The 26,852-nt window shown below is 41.6% G+C and overlaps 1 protein-coding gene across 3 annotated transcripts; it reads right to left on the bottom strand.

Moving 5' to 3' along the window:
- Nucleotides 1-224: 224 nt before the first annotated feature.
- Nucleotides 225-21,582, bottom strand: LOC136440334 (E3 ubiquitin-protein ligase TRIM37-like). Of its 3 annotated transcripts, none has more exons than XM_066436303.1 (27): nucleotides 21,442-21,582; nucleotides 17,956-18,057; nucleotides 17,302-17,342; nucleotides 16,772-16,891; nucleotides 16,010-16,112; nucleotides 15,595-15,717; nucleotides 15,093-15,216; nucleotides 14,616-14,683; nucleotides 14,114-14,238; nucleotides 13,679-13,729; nucleotides 13,245-13,326; nucleotides 12,950-13,026; nucleotides 12,345-12,455; nucleotides 11,827-11,946; nucleotides 11,346-11,409; nucleotides 10,665-10,743; nucleotides 9,818-10,107; nucleotides 9,331-9,434; nucleotides 8,450-8,667; nucleotides 5,177-5,401; nucleotides 4,367-4,537; nucleotides 3,917-4,079; nucleotides 3,569-3,654; nucleotides 3,044-3,171; nucleotides 1,914-2,055; nucleotides 1,472-1,520; nucleotides 225-1,020 (listed from the first exon to the last, which is right to left on the bottom strand). In XM_066436303.1, the coding sequence occupies exons 1-27, from the start codon at nucleotides 21,460-21,462 to the stop codon at nucleotides 993-995; spliced, it is 3,015 nt and encodes a 1,004-aa protein (XP_066292400.1). In that variant the 5' UTR covers nucleotides 21,463-21,582; the 3' UTR covers nucleotides 225-992. The 3 variants fall into 3 exon arrangements, with proteins under 3 accessions (XP_066292400.1, XP_066292420.1, XP_066292412.1); XM_066436323.1 differs by having other exon boundaries at nucleotides 5,177-5,383; XM_066436315.1 differs by having other exon boundaries at nucleotides 16,025-16,112.
- Nucleotides 21,583-26,852: the final 5,270 nt, after the last annotated feature.

Raw genomic sequence — 26,852 nt, 5'->3', positions numbered from 1 at the left:
CTTTACTAGCAATAACGTTAACAAGGGCAGACATGACAGAGAACAGGTCTTACATCACCCGACTTGGCATTACAAGATGGAGGACATGTTTTCTGTTGCGTCAGAGGTTGCCATGGTAACTGACAACCAGTCTGGTTGCCAGGTAACCCCAGTAGCTGCCCCTTTTTTCGTGTACCTATCAGTGGGAACTTAAATAATCTGTCCATACCATTAACATACACATGTAGGTGCAACATAATTTTATTGAACATATTAAAGGCAACACATACATAGTACATAACAGATACTTAAGCCAGTTAAAAACATGACCAAAGTTAGAATACAGTTACATTTGTACTTTGTTGAACAGTGCAGAATGTGGAACATAACCTTGGTATCAGTGGTCCAAAGCTAAAAATATTACATACATGTAGCTTCTTACTATCAGAATGGCAGTGTGCTCTTCATTCAATTACTATTGGATTTCTGACATCTATAGAAACAGTGGACTTAAAAAACTGTTATTCTTGTTTTAACAACCTTGTCATCGCATCTTTACAAGGCAGTTGTTACAATACAATGTCTATTTGCACATAAAGCGTTGTCAGTTTTTCCTCCCCTGCTTTAACATATCAAGATCTGTACAGTTCCATACATACTAATGTTGTAATGAAATGTTAAAGTTGTGTAAACACTACAAGTGGAAAAGGCCATGATGTGGTACAACTAACAATTCATTTTTACATATATCTGTTCCTTACAATGTGCTCAAGCTTTGGCTGTGAAAATTCCCACCTATCTAACTTACCTTCATGTAGTGCCTTCTTGAGAGCTTACCGTTGTTAAGTATACAGACATAAAGACTTTAAACTTTCTTGACGAAGACTTTATGTTTGTGTTTAGGTGTACATTTGAATCTCTACTGACAACATATAGATTGTTTCAAAGTGTTGACAAAAGCTTATGACAGAAGCTCCCTGATGAGGAGAATTAGGCTGGCAGCATTCGGCTTGTCAAACAGCAGACTCTGTGTCAAAGGATCTGGGAGAAAAAACAACAACAGTCAAAACTCATTTGAAAAATTCCTTCTTTTTCTACAATACAGTAATATGTACAATGTTCTTTACAATACAGTAACATGGAAAATTTTAGATGATACCAGTCTTCCATTATTTTCTCAGACCAGGTCCGACTCTTGTTTATATATTAAATGCCAAGCTACCGCCCTGGTGTACTGGTCTGCGTTTAAAGCCTCTTGCAGTGACCAGCTGTCAGCCAATCAGATACTCCCCCTCCTATTGTTGAAGGGAAGGTTACCAGCCAATCATTTTGCCTCTTGACCATAGACAGAGTCTGATTGGCTGGTGATGGCTGGCCAGTGCTTGCACAGCAAGAAGGATGAACTGCAGGCTGGTATGGTAGTTTCATAGCTTGCAATAGAGGGACTACAAGTGGCAGGTCTGGAATAAGAAGCAAACAAAACCAAACTGACCTGTCTGTTGTAGAGTCTCTTGGGTAGTCAGAGGACGGACTGTTTCCACCTGTAGTGTAGAGAACAACAGACACGGTTCAACATGTGTTCAACAGTACAGTCAGAACTGTCAGATGTCAAAGACAACAGACATGAGAAAAACCTTCCAATTACTGTAAGATGCATCTAAGTTTGTGGTAGTTTTATGTTTGTTACAATAGGCAAAGACCTCTTCAACACGAACTTGAAACCACTGCAAAAATGCTTTTTCTGTCTTCTGCCTGCCTACCCCATTATTTCAACTGCAAACTTAAAACCACCACAAATTTAAATGCATTTACAGTAATCTTCTTAATGCCAAGAGGTCATCTATGAGCGTTCTTTAAGTGATACTTGAACAGAAATAAGCCAGCATAAGGAACATGACAACTCAGTTTATATTGGAGGAGATATGATACGTTACCAGTGGTTATCTGAGTGATGACCTCCGTTGACCTGGACCGTATGTAGCTCCCATGGTCCCCCTGGGGCGTCTGGTGTATAGATAGCCCATCAGGCCCCTCTTCCAGCTCGACACTGCTGTTGGCACTGAAGACTCCTGGGTCCTGGGGGGAGGGGGGCAAGCAATGTCAACAGAACATTCCAAATGTTTGCAACCTGGCAAAAATCTTTGTTCGAAGTACATTAGAATCCGCTTATTTGCATAACCGATTTGCCAGTGTATTTTATGCAATAATAAGGAGCAGTCCATTAACCCTAGGGGACAAATTGAGAGGCACTGAGGGGGGAGGGGGTTGTTGTGGTTAGTAGGATGGCACTTTAAGGAAACACACACACTTTGTGTCCAATTCACTCACTCCCAGGTTATACAAGATGTAACATATTGAATTCATATGCATATCATCAGTTTATATACACATGTTGAGTGCAAAGGATGGCAAATTAAGCAACAAATTGGCAATTCTATTCTTCTGTATCCTATCACAGCAAATGACAATGGAGTTGCTATAGCTTCTTCAACACACAAAGGACAACAGTATCTATGGAGTTGTCTTACCATAGAAACTATCCATACTCAATTTACATTTTAATGACATTTGCATACAATCTATAAGAGTTTGTGACTTTGACATGTTCAACAGTTTTTTCCTGTTGCTATTGGCATTATTCTATGCAAATAGCAGGAGTATGCGAAAATGGCTAATGCAATTTATGATGGAGTGAATGGGAAATGGTTTGGGTTTTCAGAATTTTATGCATATCCCCAAAATATGCTATTAACAGTAATGCAAATAGCTGGTTTCTACTGTAGAATAGTATACATACAGTCAAACCTGTACAAGTGACCACCTCTACATGAGGACCACCTGGCCATTGATATACAGTCAAACCTGTACTGGTGATTACCTCTACATAAGGACCACCTGGACATTGATATATAGTTTATTCGACTCACTCACACCATCCTGGTGTGAGTGAATCAAATAAATCCGTCCAGATATACAGCTTGTACTGTTCAGTACAAACCTGGTGTGTTGCACCATGCGGCAGTTTACCGGGTATGCAATACAAACAAATCAACACCCCTCGTACCTGTTGAGGAGTCCTACTGTAGGAGTGGTCCCCTGCCCCCTGTTCCGGCCCCGCCCCATCAGGGCTGGTGTCACCAGTGCCGGGCTTCCCTAGTTCGGACAGGAGCTGAGACGTCCACTTCAGGCTACCTACATACACACAGAAGAAATCAGAATGGTTTCGCAACTTGTTATCCGCAAAATACAAAGTCATATACCGGTACGATGCAAACGGCAAAATCTATTAATTTTCGCTGGGACTAATTTAGAACAGGGATTGAAGGACTTTTTGGCACAGTGTTCTAAGTTGGCAGTTGAAACGATTCTGTAGTACAGTAGTCGTAAGTTGGTAACAAATATTTGCGGAGAGGCTACCACAAAAACAAACCATCACAAGCATTTTAAGATTTACAGTATTGAAAGTTGATGATTTAAAGAAGGCATGAGGCACAAATGCTAAAAGTTAATTACATGGTACATTGTATGTTCTGCTCTCAGAAACGTGCAACTCTGGTTAAGCTGAGTTGGAATAGTTCCTCTAACTCACCTTCCTTCCCAGGTGTTACTCCACCGTCAGACTGTCTGGGAGAGGTACACGGCTCCGCCCTGCTCTGGTCAGACTCTGACAGCGAACTGTACCGGCAAACAGAACATAACTTTCCTTAGTTGCTCTGGTCTTAGGCTAAGCTTGAAAGTTCATCTGTAAACTTGATATTGTTTGATTTATTCTTTGTCATATTATGAATGTTTCGATGTATGGCGTTATTTTATACGTGAATGTTCTACTGTATGTTAGATGGCACCCGACATCAGCACCACTGCCTGGGTGACCTGCGTATTGCTGTGTTGCAATTTCAATGAAATAGAATAAATAAAAAACGGTGTAGACTTGTACCTGAGCCGAGCCATGAGCCGAGCTGAGCTGATGGCCGAGGGCGTGTCTGTCAGGTCCACCAGAGGGTACTCCTCTAGAGATGTGTTGGGGTTGGGTGTGCTGGCCCTGCTGCTGGAACTACTACTGGAGCTGCTACTGCTGTCAACGTCATCCTGGTCTGGTACTGGGGCAGCAAGAGTACTGATTTTAGAAACAGAACAACTAGGTTTGCAGGGCAAAAGCCACCAAAGGGTATCTACCTAATATATCTATATCTGTAAAAAAGGTAGTCCCATAGCCTTTTGGGGCCGTACATGTATGTGCAGGGGGTTGTTATCCACTGTGTCTAGGGCATGGTATTAGAAGGCGGAGCCCAACCCTCCCCTTCCACCGCTTCGTTCGGTGTAATAAACCAAGATACAGAATCAAATACTGGATACCACCATTACTACTACAAGAATCTCTTTGTACCGATGGCAGCCTGAACCTCAGTACTGTCCGTACGGTCAACTCGCAGACCGTTGGACGTCCCCGAGGTGTGGGAGTTCTTCTGATAGCTGTAGCTGACGCTGCCGTACTTCCGCAGGGTGATGCTGGCCGCACTGCGTGCTGTTTGACCAATAGATCCGGTTTTCTTTGGAACTGTAGGTGGAACAAGTAGGGATAACAGATGGTTATGTTACTAAGCATTTACAATCATGCTCTTTTAAATTTGATGCCACAAGAAAGGACTAAACGACAGCATCTGGATATCTTGTATTGTCTGTTTTGCATAAACAGTAAACCAACATAGACAGTGGCATGACACACCAGTTCTGTACAGTACATACAAGCTGCATAAGACCAAACTGTAATGTTTGATCCATTCACACTGGGATGGGCACCTATTCTTTTTAGTAACTGTGGTGTTACTTGAGGTGTGGCTCTCATCCTCGAGTGAGGAAAGAGCTGTGAAGTGCCTTTCCCTGGTGGGTCCTTCTAGGGATTTGAACCCAGACCCTTTAGATTCTAAGTCAATGACCCTAACCACGAACTGCATTGACACCTGTTAGGCCGCAAAATGTTGTGTTTCTGATTATGGTCCTGAAAAAATTAGGGTGTGGTTAGGTAAAGATTCCATAATTTTTTTCCCCAGATATCCTCAAAAAAGGATTAGGCCAGCAGGTTTTAGCTAGGGTCTGTCATGTATCTGGAGACAATACATTACATTTTTTCCCTAGACCTTAGGCCTTAACATATGCATCTGACAGATATTTTCAGCCTGTGTCCACCATCCCTTACCTTTGTCACTGCTGACACCACCCGGAGTCTCAGCGCCCACAGTAATGTGTACGGTGCTGTACTCTCTACACGCGGTGTTCCCGCCGGTGCCCAGCGTCACCTCCGGTAGCTGGATGTTCAGAGTGTCAAAGACACGGCTGCTGAGCGACGGCGCCGTGTGGTATCGCAGCTTGTCTTTCCGCCGCTCCCGGAACCTCCGTGAGTTTCCTGGGTCGGCGAAGAGTTCTACACATGGTGTGAATGCCGGGGCAAGGTTTCCAGGCAAATAGGTTTTGTGCAAAGTAAAATTCTTCAATATAAAATTTACATTTGATCAAGGGAAATTTCGGAACTCACATAAGTAGCCCTGATCGGATACTCAACCCATGAATTTTTGGATCAAACAAAAGGTAATAATATTACCCTATATTATTAGATTGTCCTATGTAATTGTAAAAGGGCAGTGGTAGTATCTCATTATTTCACCAGGTACCTAAGACTGTCAAGTTTTAAAAAACTATAAACTTAAAAGAGATATACAAAGTAGATGCAACGTCAGTAAACCCCCCGAAGTATGCAGACTTAAGGGAGCACACCCCAGTTTATTTGGGGTTTCAATTGGAGGTTGCGCACCCTCGAGTCTAGGTACTGTCTCTTCCAGGGAAGTGTTCCTAAGTAAATCAACTGTGTATGGGATGAAAGCCTATCCCTTCCGCTATAGGACCAGCTGAGTTCTGTTTCTTCAACCTCTCTAATTTTGGTAAATCAGGAGACAAAAACATAATTTTCACGTCAAAAACGATGGTCAAATTTTGGCACTTTTGCGTAAGATAAAACTCGTAGAAAAAATTTTCTGGGTAGAAACGACTGATGTTGTCAGAAAGAGAAAAACCTAGCGTACAGTCGAGCCAATTATAAAGAAAATTCTAGTACTTAGATTTCTTTAATCATCCACGGCGCGAGGCATGTCAGCATGACCCACAGAACGCAACAAAGGTCAATCTAGGGCCAAGGGACATTTCACCATCAACGCGGATGGATATCCGGAAGTAAGGCTCAGATCGAAACGCAATTTTCACCCAAAACACACCAATTCATACGCTTTTCAGCCATACTAGTATCTAATATCAGTTCGAAGCACATTATGAGAAATCTAAACTCAAACCCAGCCCCTCGAAACCCTTTCGTCACTTTTTTGTCGCGCACTTCTGTGGACCCCGGTCGCGGAAGAACTGGGGTGTGCACCGTTAATATATGCAAATTATGATTTATGTTGTCTATGGCTTAAAAGAGTTATCACCTATCAGCATGCGAAGTTTGAGTTGTTTGCGACTTTTCGTTCTCGAGTTACAGGTGGTTGAAAGTTACCGTGTCGGAAGGCTGATTTTGTCCTTCTGGGCCTCGGTACCATTCTAGGCGCATAATAGCAACTGCGTCACAATGGTAGCTTCCACTTGAAGACGATTTTTTCCATAAATTAATGCTTAATGAACAGGTATTGCAGTAGAAAGGCTTGTCAGTGAGACGCTCTTGTGATGGAGGAGGATTTCCTTCTATTTCTGACTAGAATAAACGCTACAAACCGCCTAGAACGTAGTTGACTTCATGACGTCATAATGACTTTCACTTGCCTGTCTTTTCCATTGAGAACAGTGCCGTTTTAAGTTCCGTACTTCTACGGGAAGCAGTTAGAATTTTAATTTTGGGCGTTAACTGATAGAGAATAGACCTAGCCTCATTACCCAAGTGCTTTCGTTGCCAAGATTTCTTTTATTTTGTAGAAAAACGAACTTAAATGATGTATCTTTGGTTAGGATGGCGGCCTGAGCCTCACTTCTAACAGCTATGAACGTATAAACGGACATCTGCTGAGAAAAGGCTGTACAAATTGGTGTCGGTCTCGGTGCGATAAACAAGCCTAGGGATGTATCTTCTGATTTGTGCGACTTATTTGCCTGAATGTTGTAAACTAGCCCGACAGCGAACTTGACACTGGATTGGACAGGAAAGTACGAGAATGACGTCATCAAAGACTTTTTTCATTGAAAAGCGTCTGCTACTTGATGCAGGAGCGACTATTAAACAAACATATGCAATATCCCAGTGCCCCTGTAATAGAGCAATGCAAAAAACAATGTTTTGGTAAATGTTACGTCATCAATGTTCAGGAAACACACTTTGAAGGCTGTTTGGCCGTGTTCTAAGGGGGGGGGGCGTGGGAGGGGGGCAAATCAGCACATTATATGACATTATATAACCATATTAAAACTTGCGAAATCCGAATTTTTTTCGATCAGGCTGGGTCCGGGCTACACAGTTTCCCGGGAAAAATGCAATTTGTTGGCTGTTATGGTCAGTATTTTTTGCAGGACGGGTCCGTTTAAGGGAGCACACCCCAGTTTATTTGGGGTTTCAATTGGAGGTTGCGCACCCTCGAGTCTAGGTACTGTCTCTTCCAGGGAAGTGTTCCTAAGTAAATCAACTGTGTATGGGATGAAAGCCTATCCCTTCCGCTATAGGACCAGCTGAGTTCTGTTTCTTCAACCTCTCTAATTTTGGTAAATCAGGAGACAAAAACATAATTTTCACGTCAAAAACGATGGTCAAATTTTGGCACTTTTGCGTAAGATAAAACTCGTAGAAAAAATTTTCTGGGTAGAAACGACTGATGTTGTCAGAAAGAGAAAAACCTAGCGTACAGTCGAGCCAATTATAAAGAAAATTCTAGTACTTAGATTTCTTTAATCATCCACGGCGCGAGGCATGTCAGCATGACCCACAGAACGCAACAAAGGTCAATCTAGGGCCAAGGGACATTTCACCATCAACGCGGATGGATATCCGGAAGTAAGGCTCAGATCGAAACGCAATTTTCACCCAAAACACACCAATTCATACGCTTTTCAGCCATGCTAGTATCTAATATCAGTTCGAAGCACATTATGAGAAATCTAAACTCAAACCCAGCCCATCGAAACCCTTTCGTCACTTTTTTGTCGCGCACTTCTGTGGACCCCGGTCGCGGAAGAACTGGGGTGTGCACCGTTAAGATATCCAGGTGTCTTTCACAGATTTTCTTGAGATGAGGCCTCGATAAACCCTTTTTGCTTAATGTGGCAGTCTTTTTTTTTTTCATCTATGCTAGGGCCTTGTCCTCAGCATTAGCAGCAGAACTGGATAATGTTAATTATACAGGGCGCTGACGAGTGGCACTGAGGTAGGCGTTAACTTCTACGTTTAGGGTACCTGGTGGACTTTTGTGAGTTGATGTTAGACAACATGTACAACTCTTACCTTCATTCTTCAGCAGCGCGCTCGGTCTGGACGGAAACAGCCACTTGTCGGTGGAACTCTTGTCCTTCAGCTCCAGTAGACGCAACAGTCGCACTTCGTCGCTCTCCTGCTCTCTCGTTCTGTCTCTCCCGCCGTCCAGGGAGAAACCCACCGCACCCTCTATCTCTCCTTCCTCCATGTCGTAACTCTGCCAGTTCTCTACATCAATGTCAGCTGACCTGAGGGTAAAGTGAAGGTTAAGGTCAGGAAAATGTCCAAACTGTCCATGGTGTACAAATTTATTAATAAACTGGTGGATGTACCAACCCCTAAGTATCTAATGCCTGCTCAGAAAAGAACAAGAAATAGTCATGCCTATTGTAGAGTGGAATTTGTTGCCGCCAAGTACTGTAGGCACATTCTCATTCTTTCGTTCAGACCCTTAGTGCCTAGTGGCACATAGGGCAGCAAGTTTCCTTGCTGTTTCAGTAGCAGGGTATACTTTAACAGGAAGGAGTTGCAAACCTTCCCCTTAAACGTGCTCGAGGCACCTCTCCAAAGACAGGTCCCCCAATTTACATCCGTCCAAAACTACTAACTACTAACTGAAAAAGCAAGGAAACTACTAACTACTAACTGAAAAAGCAAGGAAAGTCACTGCCCTATGTGCCGCTAGGCACTACAATGGTCTGAACGAACACTTCATGACATAAATATCATCTTTCATTTCATCAAGGACTTTATTGTGGGTGGAAAGATTACACTTGTGATTTTTGTGGTACTCATTGATAGTTTTTCACGTGCAAACTTTTCATGCGCAGAAAACCTGCAACACTATGTGCATAGAGTCAAAAAGTTTTGTAATATCTGGTAGTTTGTAGTTTGACACACTAATGACTTACATGGTTTCTTCATCCACATCCCGTTCATCGTTACTGGACTCCGACTGCTCTTCCTCGTCTGCCTCGTCATGGGTGGTGTCGTCAAGATCACCTTCACTTGCTTCCTGAAGGTCACAAAAAGAAAATGCATCCGAAATTTGTTCTGTGCACCTAAATGTTTAAATGTTTGGGTTATTTGTACCAATGCACCTTTTTGCAAAAAATCATTTTTGGAGCCCTGCACTTCAGGGATTATGTACAAGGCGTCACACAACCCAGGATAATGAATGTATAGGAGTAAACTGCAAGTTTCCTGCATACCCATTTCTAGAATACAAGATATCCAACTTTAAAAACTTTAAAGGCCCATCTGCCGTTTGATTACTAGTAATGACTTAGTTACACTTCTCTGGCAAAAGAGAACACCTCTGTGAAGCGCCTCCTGATGATTCTGACAGGAACTGCATAAGTGTTAAACTTGTGAATAGCTGAATGCACAAAGCTAAACCTGTGTTTCTTCTGTGCCGTCCTCTCTTTCTTGGCCATCCACGGCCTCCTGTCTGTTTCCTCCTTCAAGACGTTCGACATCCATGTCTGCACCGCGCGGCCCCTTTCTCTTGTGCGGACGCTTCACCAGCGGACCCTCCTCAAGTTCGTTGTCAAAGGCCCCCTCCTCCTTACTTACAAGGTCCATGGGGACGGAGTCCACTCGCTTGGGGCGAGGCTTGAGTATCGGGTGGACCGGCGATGGGTTGTCTCCTCGCTGACTCTCGATGAAAGTCATCCTGTTGTCTCCTTCTATTGTCAGGAATAAATAACAAAGGTGAAAAAAAGTGAAAGCGATCACTGAAGAGCAAATCTTCCACAGAGAAGACAGATGCTATGTACAGTATTTACAGGTTTGGATTGTTGGAGGTCAACGTTGCATGAAAATTATATCTGTTGCATATTACAATTTCTTGACAAAACCGACATATTGGTAAATAATCGCAAATCGTATATAACCGGCCGGTATCCTTCTATATGCGGGTATAGTCTCATCCATGTTAATTGACTAAAGCATGACAGTCATGACTACATTTCAAGTCAACAGTCATATTTGTATATTCACAATATCCTCTATAGATGCAAAAATATGCTGCTTCTAGCGGAATTTTTATTGTCTTCGTCGTTGTTGCTATCCATACTTAATGTGTGTGTTTAAATGACACCTGTTAACCCCATACATTCAAAAAAGGGCAACATCACAGCTGCATTAGCGTGCATGCATGAACTAAATGTCTCAATTCTAGGGATCTGCCATGCATATACGGCACTACAAAATGTATATCTGCCCTGTATGAAGATATATGTACCTGAAGTGGCTGCTTCTGATGACCCCTTCCCCACCTTGCCTGACCCTCTCTGGTTCCTTGACAGTTCTATTGCTAGTCTCTGCAGTAAAACAGCAAAGACAGTGTAAGTTAATGAAATTCTCTTCTTGGTAGTCCTTTGTTGTGGAAGATGATTCTAAACACACACAAAAACATGTACACTCACTCACTCACTCACTATCCGGTTTAATGTCTTGATGTTGGGTGACACCATGTTCCACTTTCAGGGTTTTTTCTAGAAAAATTAAACAAGAGGGAGCACACACATGCGAGGTAGCGGATTCTATGCATTTATGGAAGAATCCATTGCTGAGTGAAGGCTGTATGCTGGATATTAGGCTAAAATCTGAAATCGACAAGGGGGCACTGGGCTGAAACAAGAAGGTGCAGCGCCCCTCTTTCCTGATTTAGATTAAACCCTGACTTTTGTATTAGGTAACATTTGCTGCTAACCATTTGAACAGACATATATCAAAACATTCTGAATGTAAAATGCTATTTTTATACGTACTCAAATTTCCCTAAATGGCAAAAGATGTTGTGTTGAGAAGACCAAAATATCTATTCAGCCAAGATGAAACAAGAAAAAAAAAATTCATAAAGAATCTTGCTATCTGTAGCACTACTCTCTTTAACTAGTTTCAGTAACAGACAACACCTTACCTCTTTTAAATCGTTAACAGTTGCAACATATCCGGCCTGAGCTGACTCCAGTTGGCGAATGTGCCTGCAACATCAAGGTGTGGAAAGGTTTATCTGACAGTTTATATTTCATCTTCAAGACAACAGTGTCTATGCAAGATTAGTTAGGAGAATCAAAAGAAAGAAAGTGATCTCGAACAAGTAGAGCTCACTGAAGAGCTATTCTTCCACTGGTCATGACAGAGAAGACAGATGCTATGTACAGTATTTACAAGTTGATTGTACCGGGGAAATTCCCCTAGCTCTTTTTGACGAGTACAATGAAGAGTGGTCCACGGTACAATGTCCTGACCTAAGGAGTGCAATCCTTTCCTGTAGCGTGCAAGTCGGGTGAGCTACAAATACAATAGCCTGGATTCGATCTTCTAACCTATTGGTCCAGAGACACGGTCACTACCCAGTGTACTATGCATTCTACTTTTTGAGCTTGTTGTGAACTCACCATTGCTGGTCCCTACACTTCTGGTAGAACGTTGGGGGTCTGACTTGGAACCGTAGCACCAGGGTGTCCGACGGGATGTCATGGTAACCCTCGCTGGCCAACAGGTCGAGACGGAAAAATCTAACAGAAAAACAAACACCAATCAACAAATCTATTTCTAGTTTGTGAATAATTTGATCCGGTTAAAAAATCATTGGATAACAAGTCAGATCTTTATCCACAATTTATCTTTAATTACAACTACAGCCAACATTGTCACCTTCCTCAAACATCGTCACATTACATGTGACAGTACTTAATGTTTGGGACTGCATATATTGTTAGCAGCGACACCTAGCTGCAGTGCAAAATAGAACTAGTCAGTATTGCCCAGTAAAATACAGTCACCTTGCTTGTGAATAAAAAAAAACTTGTTATCCAATCTGTTTTGTTCTTGTGGAAAACATGATATATCATTATAACTGAAAACATCTGACTGTCATTAGATGTAAAGTGACAAAACTATTAAGAGAACTGACCTGTTATAACCCCAGCACTCTCCGACCTCAAAATCCGAAGCAAACTCTCTGACAATGTTCTTACTGGAGTCTGGGGAAGACTGGTTCAGCATCTCTACTCTGTACTCATACCTGCAGGGAAAATGGACAGGTTATGCCGGAGTCACATTTCCAAAACCGAGGCCTGGCTGGCTGCTTGTAGGGAGGAAAAATACAAGTGTGCACCAAGAAATATACATGAATTTAAGCTCATGACTAATTTTTTTACATTTTGTGAGTTTTGGTGATTTTATATCATACTTTTAGTTCTCGTAATGATGAACATGGATGCCAGTTCGGAAATGCGACCCTGGCATTAGATACACGAACTGGACAAGGTTCAAACATCCTTACAGTTGTAACTAGGATTTGGCCAGTGTTATTTTGGCACTAATGCACCAAGAAGGCAAAATTGTGGATGTTGGTGGAAATGGAATAGAAAATGTTGATCTACCCATAGCCTGGGTGCCATCCTATTTCTACCGGGGCTCCTACATTCGCTACCCTAAATAGGATGGCACCCAGGCTAAGTTCACACCACTAGTACTGTATGTAAAGGAGGGATGTGGCTGAACAATGTTACTAACTTTGATGTCTCTGGCAGGCCGGCTGACAGTTCAAGAAATACTGACAGGTAATTCGCTCTCACCACACCATTGCCATCCTGCAGAGGGAGGAGAAAAACAACATTCAACAGCCATGCACGGCATTCTGGGAGTGTGTGGAATGAGAGTACAGTCAATGGTCTAGACAAACTGTTTACAAATTATGTGCCTTCACCTTTGACCTAGTGCATGCGCAGCTCAAACTGTAACTTTGCTTTTTCATAAGAAAGATGACAGCATCAATTGACAGAAGAAAAAACTGGATGAAGTTACTTACGGGATAGACTTTGAGTCTCCAGCTCAGTCCGTTAACATGTAGTGGTGGGCTGTAGACTGGGTCAGCCCTTTGTTGTAACACACTGGCAGGAAATATGTAGATTTTAGCTTTCATAGAAATACAACAATAGATTTGAAACTGAAGCTTGTGATTATCTACATTGCATTTCTGCAAAGCTGATTAATCCTGTTGAATGAATGGATGGATGGATGAACAAATAGATACAAATAGATACAATACAATACTGTTTGTCATCCGTATATATCATCATGCTGATTGATATACAAAGGTTGACTCTTCATGAACATGGCCTATCAATACAACAAAATTTGTGCTAACTCATCTCTGACTTACAGGTTGGTAGAAGATGATAGATGCGAGAAATGTACTGCCATGGTACAGAATACAGTAGATAGTATAGAAAAGGAACTTACCTAAAGGTTTGAATGACAAAAGTACTGGCATCATATGGGGGAACAAGCTCACTGGAAACAAAACATTTAAAAAAGAATCAATCTAAGCTTTCTACAGATACAAGAACTATAGGCTAGGAAATCTTCACACTGCCACAGGGCTGTCTTCAGGACCCGTCCCTCTGTCCCAGGACGGAAATTAGGGATTAAAAAAAAAATAGACCCCATCAGTGCATGGCATGAAATTGACGGAAATATATTTTTGTAAGCTTAGAATGACAGATTTAACAACGAAAATCAACAACAAAACGTCAGGCTCCCAAACAATGAGTGGGAGAAAAAACATTTCAAAACCTGTAGACTGTCCTGCACTGACATCAAACATATTAACAAATTTTGATGAAATTTATGAAAATCTAAACACACTCCCTGAGTAGAGGTGCTTGAATGTCTCACCTGGTGAAATCAGCAGGTACAGGTGCGGTGACAAAGGACGCCATGGGCTTTCTGTGCACCTGAGTGAACATCTGTAGCAGCTCCGTACTCTTGGCTATCAGCTCACTCTTACTACAGGACCTTAGCTGTAAACAAACAAACAAACAAACATACAAACAAAAAGGCAGTTAAACCATTCATACAGAATTGTGTTTGTACAAGTTTTTCTCAGTCACTAAAAACCTTCCACTAGATTTTTTCAGCTATTTCTCTGTGCAAGAGTAAATTACCCATGCATATTTCAGTGAAAAACAATTTTGCTTTTTCATCCCTACAGTATTTCTTCAAATTCCACATCAAACCTACTTCTTAAGAAAAGTGCCAAAGGGAATGTAATTCGTACTTAAAATTTTGGACACCTAACTTGAATCCTGGTATGAAAACTTAAGACTAAGATTCCTTTAAGACCATATCCTATCATAGAAATCTAGTATATAGAGTCATTGTTTATTTTCTTCAATACCTGATGTTCGACTTCTTGTAGCAGTGACTCTAGCAGCTCCGTCTCCTGGGTTAGAGAGTTCTTTTGACCTGAGGAAGAAGGAAGACAAAAACAGACACCATCACCATGTTTTAACGGTCTGTCAACTGTCATTCTGTAATACTGTAAATCTTTAAATGGTCACAGTTTTTGCAGTGACCCCTTTTGATGCCAATTGATGACACAGCGAATTTGTGTTGCCAATGTATTACTACTATACTACAGAATTGTGTCAACCATGTACTGCAAAAGCCTCCATTCCCTTTCTACCTAAAATAAATTTGTCGCAAAAAACAAAAACAAATTTACAGTAGTTTCAAATGCATCCTCCAGCTTTTAGATGTTCTGAGTTTCAAGTAAAATCTGGTAAGTAAAAGTATATAAAGAATCTGAATATCTATATCATCTCTATGAAATAATAATAAAACAATAATGATTCTTAAGAGAAACAAGACTTACCCATGAGCGTGATAAGTTTACTCTTAAGTTGTGCATCTAGCCTGGCGATCATCATTTCCACAGCGTTGCGGATCTCCCGAACCCGCTCATCCTTCGCTTGTCGTACACTATCCACATTTCTTTCCTGTTTATGGCACAAAATAAGGATATTGAAAAATGCAGGAAACAAATTTCTGTTGGAAGCAACAAGAAGATTGTGACTTTGGTAGTGAACTATTTGACAAAGTTAACTGCGGTCTTCAATCATGACCGAAACAATAAAAAAACAGTTAACAGAATGTTTATTTGGGTTTCAGGTACAAATGTATCTTATGCAGAAAACCCATGCTTTCGATGGGACCACAAATGAAATATGTTGCTGAATTCAATACCCGTAGAATGTTTTCATATTTTTACAGTTACAAGATTTTCATCTTTGTGGCAGAAATGTCGTGGGCATTTTGGACCTGCATCAAAGTGATATTTGCACTACTGTACTACACATTGCTAGTCTGTTCCTTACCACTTCCTGCACCAGACTGATGAGTTCCATCAGCCTTCTCCTCAGAGCTGCCACCTCCTCATTGATGTTTCCCACATGCTGTTCATACACCTCATCCAGGGGCTTGAACGTGTGGCCGCCATGCTGTAACAATGGCACAATATACTGTAAATGCATTTAAGTTTGCGTGGTTTACATTTCGAGCTGAGGGGAAAAAAGGAGTGTTCGAGGTGGTTTTAAGTTCACGGCAGCGCTACAGTTACATATTGCTACAGTATTGGACAAAATGTTTGCGGTGAAACAGGATTACTAGTATTTCCGGTTGGTCGCTAGACTTGAGACTGCAGTTGAGACCCAAAATAAACTGGGGTTTGCTTCTAATGAAGTTCTATAAAGCAAATAAAAAAAGGGTCTGTGTGTTTGTCACAGAAATTACCATATCGGTACAAACCGTGCCTCCCCAGAGAGCACACTGGTGACAGATGCACTTCCTGCAGGTCCAACAGAACACGCTCAACTTTTCCTGGTGCACTTCACATCTGCAAAATACAAATACATCACAGTAAAGCCATAGCTGTATTGTTATGTCAATCAAGTTGTTAACAAATGTGGCTCGTTTATTTCATGAATAAAAATAGTGAATAAAAAATAGTTCAGGTGATGGATTAGAAAAATGCTGAAGAATCAAAAAAAGATTTAGAAATTGATTTTGGAATTTGGCAAAGGTGCTAAAGTGATGGCAAAGTTTAGATTTTCTTGTCAAATTTAAGTGTTACATTGTCATACTCTATAAAATGGTAAAAATCAACAGTACGATATCTGTAGAAACTCAGGTGGCAAGGTGGTCTTGTGTTTAGGGTTGTTGAATCTGAAGGTTCTGGGTTTGAATCCCTAGCAGGCCCCAACGTTGAGCCCTTGGGAAGGGTACTTGACACCTATTTCCTCACTCGACTTAGTTAACAACTACCACCTACATGTAACTTCAACTAGGGATGTCCTCTCGGATGGGACATAAAGCCAGAGGTCCCATGTTTGAGTAGAGCCACATCTCAAACAAGCTAGAGATACCACCGCGTTTATAAAAAAAGTAAGGATCCATCCTAGTGTGAAAGCATAACAGTATGGTCTGGTGTTAAAAACTGGTGTGTTGTGCCTAAAGGCAGGGTATTTGTTCTGCAAAACAAACAAACAAACTGACTTGTCCCTGTCGTCGTCGCTGTGTTTGGCACCCATCCCGCACATCTGTAGTGTGTCCAGCTGCTGGGTCACCTCCTCAGCCCAGCGACAGTTCACCAGTTCATGGAGCTGCAGCGACGCCCTGGGAACAATCGGACAAGCTTTTGTGAGTTTGAGCAGAACATATCAATTTTGTATACCGGTTGAAGGCTTTTGTGCTAATTCTGTATAAAGCTTCCATGTTGATCTATGGGGACATCCCCCTGCTTTTAGGTAATCAAGTTTAAGTCCATGTATACGTGACATCACAGTGAACACAGCAGCCGTTTCGGAACGTGACACTTCAGTCCAGCTTGCGAAAAATGTTCTTTTGAGAAGCAAATAGTGCATAATCATTGTGATTGCATACAATTGCAAGTTACCATAATGTTTGTTACAAGCTGTAGTGAATGTTTACAGGTACTTGAGTGTTATTGGTGGCACAAGCACTTTAAAAGGTTATACTTTACATCATATCATGAACAGGTTGACATCAACCATAATATAACCTACCTGCAGTGTGGGCACTGTGATCTCTGCTCTGTTAGCCACCGCTGGAAAGATTGGAAACACAACAACATCATTCAACAAAACCCTCGAACCATAGTAGATTTGTCGTTTACAACTATAAGAGATGACAGCTTACTGATTTTATACAGCATGTCCCAAATGGCCAGGCCGTTATAATTTCCAAGTTGTTGGACAATTGTAAAGTATTCAGCCCGACCAGCTTTTCTGACAGTCTTCCCCCATCTGCTTGGAAATTAAGGAGGTCTGCAAAGGGTAAGTTGTCGATGCTTTACACTAAATTAAAGACAACAGCTACATATTATTTCAATATGGCAGGCCTCATCTTAATCTTAAGTCAGGTGCCAATTACGACGCTGAATGGGTCAAGATGTACAAAGACATGCACTGATTTGGTTGTAAATTGCAGTCGAACTTAAGTTCTGTCAATTCAATACCAAGAACAGTCAATATTATCATTATTACTTACGCCGCTTTATGTAGAACGCACCGATTACACTCAGAACTTGATGTGGAAATTTTGAGTGGTCTAGCTATTAATTACGTGGAATTAAAACTACAGATCATAACTCTTCATAAAAGGGCATGCAGCCAAGGCTTCTAAAAGAAGGCAATCACATGATTATTTGTATGATATACCCTGATACACATGAAGCAGCAGAGTTTGGAGCAGTGCGGACACAGGCGGGCATCCCGCAGCTTTTCCATACAGATGAAACATCGGAACACCTCGGCCAGGCTCTGAAATATCCAGACAGAATCAGAATTACAGAACCTAAAACTGTAATATGACCAAATTACTAGTAGAATACACCAATAATGTATATGTACGTAAACAAAGTGATCAGATGGTAAGTACAAATCATGAAATGGTATCATAAGTATCAAGAGTTGAAAAGTAATACTGTACATTTTTGGCAATTATACATGCAAAAAAAGGGATAGGTTATTCGTTTATTCGTTCAGACCTTTGTAATGAGCAGCAGGTTCCTTGCTGTCTCAGTAGCAGGATATATTTTTACAGGGAGGGGTTGCTAGCCCTTCCCTTTTATTTGATGTGCTTGAGGCACCTCCTCGAACACGGGACCCACAATTTGCAACCCTCCCGAAGACGGGTACAGTCCTAACCTTGATGCCCTTGCTAGGAATTGAACCAGGGTCTACTAGTTACCAACTAATTAGAACCTGGAGCTCAACTATGACGCTGCTACCAGTTGAGCTACAAGGACATCCCTTTCATACTTCTGGTTAATTTTGTATGTATGAATAAAAACTATGTTGGTTAATGTTCTACGTAAGATTTCAACGCAAACATAAATATTTCAATGGAAACATAATTTTTTTGGTAGTAATTAAGCTCCTACAAACATTTGACAAGTTTGATTGACATATTCTTCAGTGACTCAGGCACTCCTTTATTCGATTAATATCAAAATTCTAAAACATTTCACTACTTGTGGATGTTGGTACAATATTGGTAGGGACCACATGCATACTTGTGAAAGGGTATCAGGTCTTTTCCCCCCCAGGACGTCTCCCCCCCTAGACGTTTCCCCCCCTATTGAAGACATTTCCCCCCCAGGTCGATTCCCCCCCAGTCGTTTCCCCCCCAAGTCGATTCCCCCCCAGTCGTTTCCCCCCCAGGTCGATTCCCCCCCAGTCGTTTCCCCCCCAGGTCGATTCCCCCCCAGACGTTTCCCCCCCTGTCTGTACCCGACTAATGGTAGTCGCTACGATTGCTAAAATGCACCATCTACATACATCGAATATACACACCTTAATGCTGGATACAATCAGTAACATTATATCATATATAACGTAATATAACTTTTCGAGCAGGTGCTGAGCTGCGCGCCATCATAACCCGACTAGAGAACCCGACTAGAGAAACCTGTCGTGCACTATGTAATATACATTCATATGACAGACGGTCCATTTCTGACAAAGGAAGTCAAGTTGTAGTTCTTTCGCCTTACTTACTGAAGTGAGCCCATTCAAAATTTGTGAATGATTGCTGTAGTCTGTGTAGTTATATAGTACATGTACATGTAATAGTAATTATTTTGTACAACGTATCTCAGTTGTGTGAGGGAGAAACTTGTTGTGCACTATGTAATACATTCATATGACAGACGGTCCATTGCTGACAAAGGACGTAGATTTCGCCTCACTTACTACCAAGGAGGTTATATAGACGTCTATATAACCTCCTTGTTACTACTGAGCCCATTCAAAATTTGTGAATAATTACTATATTTGGTGTAGTGTAGCCCATTCAAAATTTGTGAACTGATTTGGTGAAGGGTACATATTATGTTAGTTATTTAGTAATATTAGCTGTTTTGTATTAAGGTGATCTTAGTTGTATTTGGTGTAGTGTAGTGTACATATGTAGTTATTTAGTAATATTAGCTGTTTTGTATTAAGGTGATCTTAGTTGTATTTGGTGTAGTGTAGTGTACATATGTAGTTATTTAGTAATATTAGCTGTTTTGTATTAAGGTGATCTTAGTTGTATTTGGTGTAGTGTAGTGTACATATGTAGTTATTTAGTAATATCAGTTGTTTTGCACTAACGCTTCTGCTACGTCCTTTGGAAATTAAATGCCTTCCTAATGCCTGTGGAAAAGAAAAAGAAATATGTTGGGTGACAACATTTTGTGACTGTACATTTCCTTACAACGAATTAAGTTCTAGTAGGCTCAATACAGTTGAGCAATAACTGTGGTAACTTTATATATACATGATCGTGTAATCTTTGTCTCGGATATACGGCTATTGCGTATGACCCGGAAGTGAATCACCATGTGACCAGGATGTGAGGCGTCATTTGTCCAAAATGGCGAATTCGACTCGACTGTAATCTCCTTTTTAGTTAGTTAGGAAACGCATAGAAATCACCAAAATGTTACGTTTGTTAAACAATGATTTCAATCTTTATATATTTCTAATCCTATAATGAGGGCAATCATAATTTGGGACCGCCCGATATTTCTGAGTAACGGCAGGCGCAGTGGGCTTGGTCATGACGGGCGTGGGGACTTGGAAATCGCGGTGCCGCCCGCTAGCACAGGCGAGTTTAGCGGCACGCAGCTGAACTCGTAAAGTTTAGAACGTTATACAGTATTTATAGAATAATGTGAAAGTAAATTGTGCATCTAAGTTAGTATATTTAGAATCTAACGTAACCTGGTTTACAGCTAGGCAGGGGGGGAAACGACTGGGGGGGAAACGACCTGGGGGGGAAACGACTGGGGGGGAATCGACCTGGGGGGGAAACGACTGGGGGGGAATCGACCTGGGGGGGAAACGACTGGGGGGGAATCGACCTGGGGGGGAATCGTCTTCACCAAGACGTTTCCCCCCCTGGGGGGGAATCGTCCTGGGGGGGAAAAATCTTGAAACCCTTGTGAAAGTATACATTACTGACAAAAATAATTCTTTGTACATGAGTTCAACAGCTAAAAATACTTATAATTCGGATGACATGCTTGCAAGGCGCAGTAAATTTACCTATACTTCTTCAGATCTAGCCGTTGGCTTGTAAACAACTAATCAGGCGTCTCTGACGCTTTTTAAATGACGTTAAAAGAATGTCAACAACTTGTCATACAAATAATACAATGTGTATTCAACGTTAACACAACAGCAGGTGTCTGCAATATGTTAATCATAATTATCTAACAGGAATATCGATGACATGTTTAATCTATCTGAGTTAAGTACATTAACTTTGAATATTTTACTAGTGTTGATATTTAGAACCCTTTACTGAGGTGCCGCCCCCCTCCCAACTTTGAAGTGCTCTAACGTTACGTGCGGCTGGCATGATAAACAAAGCCATAAAACTAAACATATGACATTGTAGGAGAATTTAAATATTCCTAAAATCAAAAACACTTTGTGTTCCTTCGGAATGAATATCCAAAAGTGTTGAAATTCACACAAATCGTTCAGGCCCAGTTGCTACCATCAAACCGTCACAAAAATATTCATCGATCTGTTCCAGTACCAACACGACCACCATTCAATCCAGAACCGCCAAGAAAACATGAAATACTGGATTTCGAGAGCGTATCCCTGGCCCGAGAAGTAGAAATATGGAAACTAGAACTATTCACATACCTCCACACTTCCCTCCTCCATTTCTCCGGTTCAAATTTGTCGCCTAAAAGCCAAGAATTTGAAACAAAACATCTGTTTTGGCCACAGCTTCCCTGAATGCTACGGTCCACTGACAGGCTGAGCAGCTCGGCGCTGATTGGTCAGGAGGGATCATGTGACAAACTGGCGGAAGCGTTCAAAGTTGTACTTCCGGGTTTGAACTTTGCGCTTTAGGCCATACTAGTATTGGTTTGATAATATGGATGACATCCACGCGCGCATCAATTTTTGTCCGTTTAAAAAAAAAGGTTTTCAGCCAAACTGTAAATTTGCTGTAAATTGCAAAACAACATTTCCGAAAAGGGCTCATACAATGTCGTAGAATGCCAGAATCAAATCTTAAGTCAAAGAAGATGTAAAATAGCAAAAATGAAGAACTTCTATTATTCGGTATACCATACTCTGCGTGTTAAGTTTTGTTCATCACTCCTGACCACCTAGATTTCCAGGCTCAGATTTCAGAATGAAGGCAACCTTTTTTTGCCAAACTTTTTTTTCGCATCAGTTTTGGGGTTCAGAGAATGCCATCCATATAATCAAATTAACATGGTCTTTAATAGCGGAAAATACAGACAGCTTTGCAATCAAGTGTCAAAATTCTGGAGGAGACAACACTGACTGCTTTAGGCACTATTTGGATCCTTTTAATAAAGCTTGGCTTCATTTGAACGTTTGAATTCATGGCTCTTGTGCACTTGATTTCAATGATAAATATCATTACGTTAGTATGATTAGTTTTCAATGATAAATATCATTACGTTAGTATGATTAGTATGATATATGATGTGGAATATGGAAGGGAATGGAGGAGCACATTCATTTTTAACTTCAGTACACAAAATGTGCAACATTCTGCAGCTATGTCATTGTAACCTGCCATGGTGGTAAATCACAATGTGACCCGAGTAAATCAGTGATCAAAGGGGCTAGAAGTACAATAACTATGGTTATATTGGGCATGTTGTGTGTTCGTGATATCGTGAGGGATTTGGGTCGACTCCCAAGTAAGTCGCAAATCATAACACCTTATGACCAACATTTTGGAAGTTTGTTGGCAAGTATTATGTTATAGGGGGAGGGGGGAACTTTAAGGCCTGTTACTCTCCAAGCAGAGGTTAGGTGGTTTGTGTTGGACGTCAGATTTAAGTTTTTAGGCGTTTTTATGGGCCTTTCTATTTCATCAGTTTTTCCTTTTGTCCGCCACTACAGGAAAAGAAAACCTGGCAAAACAGAAAGCCCCACACTTGAACGCCTAAGACGTCAAAAACAAGCCGGCGCCTAACCTCTGATTGGAGAGTAATGGACCGATTCACCATGCCAAGTAAAAGGGACGTAGATGAGTCCGATGATGAACGTCAGAATACGGCAGTTAAACGTTTGAAGCAATGGTTTGTTCAAACAAAGTATGTGAAATCAGATTAAAACAGCAAAGAGCGCTGACGTTAGTGTTTCTGTCGCGGGCGTGCACTCCGCAGAACAACTCTCCAAGCAGAGTTTTTTTCTGAGAAGATCGCGACCGGTCTTATCATATGCCCCGTTTGCCGTTAACTGGGGGCCTGCGGGCTGAAAACGGGGTACCGTAGTAGTACAGTATATGATATGATAAGAAGGTCACAATCTTGCCCAACAACCTCTGCCTGGAGACTAATTATAGTCATAGACTGACAGAAAGTAGAGAATTTGCCTTTTTCAGGCACTGAATTTCCTGTTGGTTTGAACCTCCTTGGTTTGAAATCCACAGCAAGGCGAATGACCCTTTTTCAATCATATTATCGAAAGGATAAAGCTAAATCATCAGTTTAAAAGTAAACGTAAGTAAGGTGCATAGAAACCTTGAATGGCTATAGATAAGTAACTTGAAATTTAGAGGATTTTGCAAGTTGCGCCGTACTGACCGTCTGACGGCTACTCGTCCGATGATTGAATTAATCAATTGTAAGGTGACAATAGGTGACGTCAGATTCCGGTATTTTCAAACCAGAATGAATAGGGCTTTTCGCGATTAATTCGATCTGGCTTTTCTGAAGATGGCTTTCGAGAAATTTTCCGAATTCAAAGCTCACTAACTGTCGTTCATTCCCTCGAATTCGTCGGAAAATTCCTGCCCGCAATAGTTTTTCTGTTAACAATACACAGAACTAAATGCATGTAAGTTTGTAGTGATTTGATTTCACGGTATACGGTAAGGAGAAAATGGAGTGTTCGCGGTGATTTTGAGTTCGCGATAGTGGTGAGTCACATATACTGCTTCAGTGATGGAAACAACGGTACCTTTTCCGACAGCCAGCTGCAGTGTCGTTCTAAATCGCTATCAGAGGTCGTGCGCTTGTTTGTCGTTGCTTCAATTAATTCTATCAGTGAGATAACCAATATGAGGGACGAACTCGATCTAGGATGAGATCAATCTAATACACCAATGGGGGGAAAAGTGATTCTTGTTACTAATGGTAACCAAGAATTCTTTTCATCGCAAAAATATTAGTTAGTGTGCCTCATCCTCAATTGATTATTTCACTTTCTTGCAGTTACCAAAAAAAAAAAAAAAACGAAGCTGACAGCTCTCAGCAGCTTCCTGGGATCGTGTTGATGCCAACATGATCAAGCCCAGTTCAACTTCACCGATGTTCATGGTGGGACCAAGGACTTGGCGGGACTTATTCTGGGTGAGACGTTGTCGTCCGATGAGTACGCCATCTCCACGGTGACGTCAAGGAAGACCGGTGCTCGTGTGTACGCCCTGCCAGAGGACATGGACTTGTTAAGTGTTTTCATGATAATTATTATGGGAACGAGTTTGAAGTGCAAATGTTTCAACATAATTTGGCTGGGACTGACTTGTCATTGGCGTGATAGGAAGTTAACTTTAAAGCTATAAATTCAACATAACAAATCATTAACTGAACGTACGATTCCCTCTGTGTACCTGAGGCATTGTCGGCATGGATGATCACAATCTCTTAGTTGATGTCAAGCTGCTAGAGTGTGTTTTGTTGACATACTGAGTGATGTTGTTGGTAGGGGGTTGGAGCATTTTGTGAGTGGTGGCTACTTTTTCACGCAGGGCTTCGGTCCGTTTCTGTAGTGTACAGGTCATATGTGTGGTTGATTCAGTTTCTGTGACTGAGTCGATGGCTGAGATTGTACTCGAGGTGGCTGTGAAGTAAGTTCAATGTTTCAGGGAACAGGGACTTTCCTGGTTCTGTTAGCTCATGACTGTTTATGTAGTCGTCGGTGGTTGTAGGGGACATAGACCATGACATAATTTGGCTTGTGTCGTTTCTCGGAGTCCCAAACCGAGACAACGGCACAGGGCCAGAAAGAAAGGAAGGCAGGTGGTCGGAGAGCCTAAGTAGTTATGAGCTAACAGAACCAGGAAAATCCCAGATCTCAGAAACACTGAACTTTGCAGCGTCTTCGAATGTAATCTCGGCCATCGACATAGCTACAGAAACTGAATTAGCCATGCATCGGGCCTGTATACCGCAGAAACAAGCAGATCACTGTGTGCAGAAGTAGCTTCTGCTCTCGAAATGCCTTAGCCCCCCACCAACAACAAAACTCAGAGTGTCATCAAAATGTACTCAACACCTTGCCATCAATCAAGAGATCGTGATTCTCTCGGCTGGTAATCCTTCAGGTAGACAAATCAAGTTAACTTCCTGTCATCGCTGATAAAGTTCTTGTTCATGACACAGTTTGGGTCTATGCGGTATACTGTAAGCACCGGTAGTCAAATTATGTACTGTACTGTAATGTGTGTATTTTGTGTGGCTTTTTGTCCTGGAAAGTAAAGTATATTTAGGTTTGAGATCAAAAGTCTTCTTCTTCTGGATTAATTGTTATTGTTTCAGTTGTAGTGCAATTTGTGCCTTTTTGTAACACATTGTACACTTTGCATTCCTCTGTTCTGTCAACAATTGGTTTCAAATAACAGTTTAAAGCCAGGTTTGTCTAGGTATTTCGCTACCTTTCTTTTTAAGTCACTGTTTGAGGAATATTCTTGTAACTGTTATTATACGTGACTGATGAATTTCCTTAACGACAGGTGTTTAGTTTACATTTCACATTTAATTTTGGAAAAAAAGGATGATTTCTCCCTCCCGAATTTCAAACTGGCATGATATGGATTTCCCTCTCCCTCCAACCTGACCTTAAATGCATGGTCCCTCTCTTCCAGCCTCTTTAGTCTATGTAGTGGGAAAAAAACGATACCTTTTTTTGGTTTCAGTTATTTTGTTGATTGTACCCTCAACTACAACACATTTATTTGTCTTGCTTCTCTAGGATACCCTACTGTCCGCATCAATGTCAGTCACTTTGTGGTCCTTAACTATAGAAATTCTCATAGGCTGCAAACTGTGTTCTGCAACCTTATGTAAAACTGATGTTCCTCCTTTCCCAGACCTTTGACCCCATGTGAAATGGATGGTCCCTCCCTTCCTACACCCAGACCATGTGAAATGGATGTTCCTCCTACCCAGACTCTCAACCCCATGTAAAATGGATGCTCCCCTCCTTCCAAGACCATGAATGCTTTAACCCTTCTGAAATGGATGGTCCCCTTTCCCAGACCCTTAAACCCAAGTGAAATGGATGATCCCTCTCTCTTATATAGCTATACCCTAAAGTTTGCATGAAATAAATGGTGCCTCTCTTCCTGGAGCCATTACACCAATCCTAATCACTTGACTGAATAACCATGCAACATTGTTATTCATGGCGCCATTTCAGTAACAGTTTTTGGCACTCCCCTTCCACACATTCAAGCTTTCGGTGAGATGTCGGTGGAAGGTAGTCTGTATAACGCAAACTCCAGCTGTCCGGGGGTTGCTCTCCCCTCCCCGTGGGTGGATGGCCGTTACAGGCGGCGAGCGGACACGGGGCTTGGTTGAAACCAGGCTAGGTGGAAGGTAGCCTTCTTCGCAGACTTCCTGGGACGACAGCTTTAATATATTGGAAGGGGGGGGGGCTATTTCTTACACGGGCCAAGGTTTTCTAATGCCGGCTTAGGGACTTTCGCTGCCAAGGGACGCCGATGGAAAGGCGATCGTCCCTCAGCAACATAACTCCCTCTAGGCTAGGTGGAAGGCACCCTGGGTGGAAGGCTTCACAAAGTATATGCTTTTTCGTTTGGGAAAATCTGATTGCCAGATCTTCTATGGTGCTCCAACACTGCTGCTAAATAATTAGACTCAGAGATAGATGAGTTGAGATCCTATGTATTTTTGTTTTGTTTTGGAATGTGGTAACTGCTGTATAGCATGTTCAAGATCTAAAGTTTCACTATCCTTTGTACGCGAGAGGCCCCTCAGAAGTGGCAAGTGGGTGCTTTTTACTCAACAATAGCATTGCTGCAAGCATACTTGACTTGA

This window comes from Branchiostoma lanceolatum, chromosome 1, assembly GCF_035083965.1.
Source record: "Branchiostoma lanceolatum isolate klBraLanc5 chromosome 1, klBraLanc5.hap2, whole genome shotgun sequence".
Taxonomy (NCBI): domain Eukaryota; kingdom Metazoa; phylum Chordata; class Leptocardii; order Amphioxiformes; family Branchiostomatidae; genus Branchiostoma; species Branchiostoma lanceolatum.
The sequence above is the reverse complement of the archived record's forward strand: the minus strand, read 5'-3'. Positions and strand labels throughout refer to the sequence as shown.